General features: G+C 41.8%; 1 protein-coding gene across 1 annotated transcript; it reads left to right on the forward strand.

The window, feature by feature from the left end:
* The first annotated feature begins 1066 nt into the window (after positions 1 to 1066).
* Positions 1067 to 2023, forward strand: LOC139040686 (olfactory receptor 5A1-like). The gene has a single exon (XM_070487438.1). The coding sequence runs from the start codon at positions 1067 to 1069 to the stop codon at positions 2021 to 2023; it is 957 nt and encodes a 318-aa protein (XP_070343539.1).
* Positions 2024 to 7290: the final 5267 nt, after the last annotated feature.

Below are 7290 nucleotides of genomic sequence, written 5' to 3' on the forward strand. Positions count from 1 at the left end.
ATATTATATGGTAAAGCTGGGAATTAAATCCAGGCAGGCTATAGCCAGAATCCACATTCTTAACAATTAAATAGCTTAGAGAGCTCAGACTGAAGACAAATTTGAAAGTGGAACTATGTTAGTATATTCAGATCTAATATTTGACAGTTAAGAGCATTTCTATACACATCTGGCCTAATCTTTTTGATGAAATAAGCCAGATAGAGAAAGATGAACTCTGTATGACTCCACTCATAGGTGGAAGTTAAACATGTAGACAAAGAGAACTGATTGGTGGTTACCAGGGGAAAAGCGGGATGGGGGAGTGGGCACAGAGGGTGAAGTGGGGCACCTACAACAAGACTGACAATAATGTACAACTGAAATTTCACAAGGTTGTAAACTATCATAATCTTAATAAAAGTAAAAAAAAATTTCATTTTACTTAGAGTCTACATAAAATGTCAAAATGGAACATAGCTGAGACTTTAAGTTTAAAAAAAATATTCTAAATGTCTGATTGGTTGTTTCACAATTACATAGCTGAACCTGGTCTCTCCCTTGGTTTCTCCATTCTAATACTGAAACTTAAATAAGTTAGATGAATAGTTATTTTCAGGGCATGAGGTAACTCATCTGGGACATACAAAAAACTGTCCAAATAATAACTTTCATCGGGGATTTACTATGTATCAGGCACTTTACAAACTTTGCCTTATTTTAATTCTTAAAATAAATGTATGACATTGATCCTGTCATCTGTCTTAAAGAAAAAGAAATTGAAGCCTAGAGATGATATACATATCACCCAAAGTAACACAGCTGCTAATTGGTAGAGGCAGGACTTGATCACAGGAAGTCTGAATCCAAAGTTTAAGCTCATATCAACCATGCTATATTAAAAAGCAAATATTTAAGACAATGACTATAATTGCCTTCTGAGAGAAAGAGAGAGAATCTTTGCATAAAGTTGTAATCCTCTGTAATACTTTGCCCTCCCTCTCACATATTTTTTAATTATTTGTTGATACCACTGTAGTGAAGATTGTCATTATTATCCCAGATCTGCATCTTGTCATTGTGGTCCATGGGAAACACCTCCACAACTAAGGCCTGGAACAGCTCATCAGTGACCACATTCATCTTCGTGGGATTTGCAGACCATCCAGAACTCCAGGTCCTGCTCTTTGTGACCTTCCTGGGTATCTATCTTGTGACCCTCTCCTGGAACCTGGCTCTCATCTTTCTAATCAGAAGTGACACCCATCTGCAAACACCCATGTATTTCTTCCTCAGCAAGTTGTCCTTCATTGACATCTGTTACTCTTCCACAGTGGCTCCCAAGATGCTCACTGACTTCTTCCAGGAGCAGAAGACCATATCATTCTTGGGTTGTGCTGCTCAGTTCTTTTTTTTTGATGGCATAGGTCTAACTGAGTGCTTTCTCCTGACTGCTATGGCATACGATCGATACACAGCCATCTCCAGTCCCCTGCTCTACACTGCCATCATGTCCCAGGGTCTCTGTACACGCATGGTGATTGGGGCATATTTCAGTGGCTTCCTGAGCTCCCTGATCCAGGCCTGCTCTATATTTCAGCTCCACTTCTGTGGACCCAACATCATCAACCATTTCTTCTGTGACCTCCCGCCAGTTTTAGCGCTTTCTTGCTCTGACACGTTCCTCAGTCAAGTGGTGAATTTTCTTGTAGTGGTCACCATTGGGGGAACATCATTCCTCATCCTCGTCATCTCCTACAGTTACATAGTTGCTGCTGTCTTGAAGATCCATTCAGTGGAAGGCCAAAGGAAAACCTTCAACACATGTGCCTCACACCTGATGGTGGTGACTCTGCTGTTTAGGACAGCCCTTTTCATGTACCTGCGACCCAGCTCCAGCTACTCTCTTGGCAGGGACAAGGTGGTGTCTGTGTTCTATTCACTGGTGATCCCCATGCTGAACCCTCTAATCTACAGTTTAAGGAACAAAGAGATCAAAGATGCCCTGTGGAAGTTGTTGGAGAATAAGAAAGTGTTTTCCTAGTTTATGATTGAAAACATATTTCTCCAAACTGACAGAGACTTATATGACACATGACATCTACCTCCACCTCTGGCTTAGGCAAGAGGTACATTTTGTGTGCATATTTGGAAATGGAGGCTCCTCCTGCCAAATTTTTCTCACTGTTCCCCCTGGTGATCTGTCCACTGACCCCACCATGGATAGCCAAAAAGGGGAAATGATTATTGCACAAAAATAATCTCCCTGGGATTCTCACAATTAGTATTACAGCAACCACATTTTATTGGGTACTTAACATATATGAGGCACAAAAGCTATTTAATAAAATACTCATTGCGGTGCTATGATGCAAATAGTACTATCCCTATGTTACAAATGAAGAAATGAGGTCCTAGGAAGAAAAAATGACTTGCCCAGCATTATACGGAAAGTAAGGGGCAGGAATCCCATTCAGACCTAGGTCTTCCTGACTCCAGAGCCCATACTCTGCCCAAATGCTGCCTTCCGTGTTCAACAACAAACAGCCCTGAAGTTGTACATGTGTATAACTCTTATTACTAGTATATGGCAGGATCCAAAAAGATACACTATGTATAGTTGAGGTACATTACAAAACAAGATGCCTTTTTACTCCATTAAACATTCTCTCCAAGATATCCCTGTTGGATTCCCATTATGGCTACTGAATAATTTTCTAAACAAAATGTACTGAAGTACATTACCCTTTTCCGCCATTTCTATCTGAGCTGTGTAGGGGCCTGGAAAATTTGTGTCCCATGATATCACATCCATACTCTTCTCTTCCCAGTCTTTGTCACCTAAAGTGCCTACTAGGTCTGTATTTCCTTGATTTCAACCATTTATTCCTTTACCAGTTCAGCACCTGACTCCACTTCACAGCTTAGTCTCCCTTTTGATCACCACACTCTGAGTTCCTCTTGCTCTCTTCTATCCAAACCCATTGCTCCCATAAAATCTTTGTTTCTTAACCTGAATGGATTAGCCCACATTCAGTACTATTTGCCACTATCTCTGGAAGGTATGTCTCAGGCCATCACCTCCAGGTCATTAGTCCTTCTTAAAGGACATGGACAGTGGAGTTGTCCAGCACAACCATTTCTGCTGGTAAATCCCTCCATCATTCCTTTATGGCCCTGTCCTCTTCTCAACACATTCATTTTTCCATTAATAGAGGTCTATTGGATATGCAAAAAGTCTTCATTTGATTTCATTGTTCATGTAAGTGGATTAACTACTTCATATTTGGAAGAGCATAAACAACGCACAGGGGAGGTGAGATCTCTGTTCCTGGTCTCCTGGATTCTTGAGTCTCCTAAATTCATTCCCATTCAAGGTCAAGCAAACTTAAAGTGATTCATGCAGATAATATCCAATGATATTACCCAATGGGTAACTTCTCCTGAAATTTTTTTATCAGTTACCTTTATGAATATTAGGACTTATATGGCACTGTATTGGAAATTCTGGGAATCACCTTTATTGATGGATGTTATACCCAGGATACTTCTAGTTTTCTGCTTCCTTAGCAGGCTGAGTACAATGTGAGGAAGTCTTTAGGATTATTTCAGATGTAAGATCTAATGAAGGGGCCAGTCAGGCCAAGCGGAGCAGATTTCGATACAGGTGAATAGATGATTTCTTTGAAGTTTAGAATTGACATTCTTGAATTCTGATATATTTCCATTCAAATTAATAGCTATGATTAAGTAGAATTATTTTTTCTTCCTAAAGGAAGTGATTCAATTTATGAAAAATATGGAAAAGGTTTACCTTAAAGGAAAAGTACAAATTATTTAATATCAAATCATTTTACCTTCTTCTCCTTCTTTAAAACACACACACATTCCTCATCTGCTTTATTTTCCAACTCATCTCAGTTCATATAACATAAACCCTCCACCTGGCCTCTTGAGAGAACTTTACATATAAGCAAAATACAATGTGGCCTCTACACAGTTCACTCTGAGGAATCTGAGTGTATTGGTTTACTATCACTAATGTAACTAATTACCACAAAGTAAGTGGCTTAAAACAGCATAATGTTATTATCTCACAGTTCTGTAGGTTAGACGTTTGAGAGAGGTCTCACTGGGCTGAAATCAAATTAGTAGCAGAGCTGTGTCCCTTTCTGGAGGCTCTATGATAGAATCCATTTCCTTGCCCTTTGCAGCTTTTAGAGACCACCCACATTCCTTGGCTCATGGTTCCCTTCCACCATCTTCAAAGCCCACAATGTCACATCTACCCTCACTGGGAAAGGTTCTCTGCTTTTAAAGACTCTCGTGATTAGAGTCATGCACCACATAACTAGGGTTCAGTCAAAAACAGGCTGCATATATGACGGTGGTCTCATAAGATTAGTATCATACAGCATAGATGTGTTGTAGTATACACCATCTAGATTTGTGTAGATACACTCTGTGATGTTTGCACAATGACAAAATCGCCTAACGATGCATATCTCAGAATGTGACACTTGAGTGTAGGTTGGGCCTGCTCAGATAATCCAGGATAATCTCCCCATTTCAAAGTCTAAAATTCAATCACATCTTAAAACTCTCTTTTTCCTGAAAGATAATCTATTCACAGGCTCATAGGATTAAGATTTTGTCACGTTTGGGGACCACTATTCTCCCTACTTAGCTCTTTTAACATTTGATGTCACTTTACTGATTTGAGTTTATGAGGCCAGCTCTCAAGAACATTCATGAGCTCCCCATTGCCCTCAGGTTAAAGTCCTTAACATGCATTACAAAGTCCTCTTTGCTTCATGCTGCAGCTCTGCTTACTTCAACTCTTCACCCCCTACTACATCTCCCCTAGTACTTTGGGGACAGCATGCTGTCCCAAGGCATCTATTTCTTTTTCTTCCCCTCAAGCTCTTTGTACAAGGAGTTTCCTCTTTCCTCCATAATCTTTTTAACTGACTGATGGTTGTTCATCCTTCAGGTCTCTACTCAGAGCACTTCCTCCATGAAGATCTTCCCACTCATTTCCCAAACCCAGAACATCATGGTTTACCCAGTTGTTGCACTAACACTACTGTTTGTAATCATTTGTTCTATTGCACGTACCTTACACTAAACTATAACTTACTTGAGGATAGAGATAGACCCTTGTTCACTTTCATTCATCCATCTAACGCAGTGTTTGGCACATAGTAGACATATAATAAATATTTCTTTAATAAATGAACAATTCATTGTTTATAGTAACTTTAGCTTTTGCTGCATATAGTGATTGTATTATTGTCTTGTGATATGGCTACCAAGGTTTCTTATAGATATATTTCAACAAAAGAGAGACTGAACAAAATTAGACCACTTTTCTCATCTATTATCCTTCTATAAAATTTTAGGAGGGCTTTTAATTAAGCTGCTAATCATAACGATTCAAATAAATTAGCAGTACTGATTACTGTAAATATAATACACAACTAGAGACAGTTAAAAAGAAACAGATACCAGAGAATCCTCACAAATAAAACACTCCATACAGCAGTCCTTAATTTCTTTCCATCTTTGCCATCTCTAGGCATAATTTATTTAAACTCACAAAGAATTACTTAATTAAAATTAAAGCCATGTTACCATATTTCTGGCTTTAGTGGATTCCCATCTTCACCAGAAATCAAGGCACTCATTTCCCTAATCTGAGAAATCTAACCCAGTTTGTGCCTGAAGACAAGTGAAAACCTCCCCTGAGACTTTTTCAACCTCTTCTGCTTCCTTCCTTTCTAACTATAAAGAGAAAAAGAGACCATTATTCTATCACCCATGAATCCACTGTGTCCAGAACAAAATACTCTGTGAAGATTAGCTTTCTCCCTCTCCTTCAGAAATCTTCCATCTCTCAAATTTAGCTCTTTCCCCTTAGAAATTAGAAGCTACCTTAACTTGGTTAAAGTACAAAATGATTTGATAAATATTTACAAACTCAATTTTACCAGAAACATGTTCTGGGATATATTTAAATAAAGTTTTTAAGCAGAGATAAAAGGTCTCCACTTATTTACTTTTGCTCTTTGTAGTTTCAAAATATTTTAGGATGACTTGAAATATTCATGCAATGAACAAAATAAAGCAAGTTGCAAATAAGTCAACAGCTATATGCTTTTTAAAAAGTTAAAATGCTGAGGCTGAATCCAAGATGGTGCCGTGAGTAGTCCTCTTTGTCTCTCCCTCTTCGAGTCTACAATTATTTGGACACATCGCTTAACAAAGGATATCCAGACAGCATCTCAGGACGTCTGAGAGACCCACGCGACTATACATCGGAAGGCGGACGGACTTTCCTCCGGGAGGATGTGGAATAGGTGAAAACTCTCCGACCCCGACCGAACAGCCTAGTACCCGCAAGCGGCTTTCTTCCAACGGACGCCCCCAGAAGATCAACACACATCTAGGGCAGGAGCGAGCACACAACAGAGGAGCAACGGTGGAAACAGGTGACCAGAACCCTACCTAAACCCCCCGCAATTACTCCTAAACGCAGAGGGAAACTTTGGAGTTGCACACCTGGGCCCACAGGGAGAGTCTCTCGCCGCATTGGCGGGGAGATCCTGCCTGGTGTTCGTGGCGCCCGGAGGGTCCCAGAGAGAGTCGCTGAGGGTACGGAGGTCCCCCAGCTGCCACTGCCTGCACGGTGGGGCTAGGGATTGCCAGAGATCTCGGAGAGGACTGGGGCTGGGGGAAGCTCCAGAGGCCGGCTCTGTGCCCCAGATGGGAAGCTCCAGAGTTCTGCCCGGGCAGCAGACAAAACTCTCTGTCTGCCTTTAGTGGAGGGGCCACGCCCAGCATTCAACTCCGGGAAAGTCCCGGAGAGAATCCCAGAGGGCGAAGTGACCTCCAGCTGCTGTTGCCTGCCCCGTGGGGCTAGGGATTGCCGGAGATCTTGGAGAGGACTGGGACAAGGTGAGGCTCCAGAGGCCCACTCCACGCCCCAGAGGGGAAGCTCCAGAGTTCTGCCCGGGCAGCAGACAAAACTCTCTGTCTGCCATTAGCGGAGGGGCCACGTCCAGCATCCACAATACTGGGAGGGTCCCCAAGAGGAGAATATCAGGCAGGGCAGCAGCTGACCAGCTACCACTGAAATCAGGATCTCCAGCTATCCCCCAAGACAGGGCAAAGGGCTCCCCGAGTTCCTGGGGAACAGGACTGGGGCTGGGGGGAGTTCCAGCGACCCAGCTCCTTAGCCTAGGGGGAAACCCTACAGGCTCACAGCAGCCTCAGGGAAAGCCTCTGCACAGCACTAGTAGAAAGCACCCA

This window comes from Equus asinus, chromosome 17 (genome assembly GCF_041296235.1).
Source record: "Equus asinus isolate D_3611 breed Donkey chromosome 17, EquAss-T2T_v2, whole genome shotgun sequence".
NCBI classification, from domain to species: Eukaryota; Metazoa; Chordata; class Mammalia; order Perissodactyla; family Equidae; genus Equus; species Equus asinus.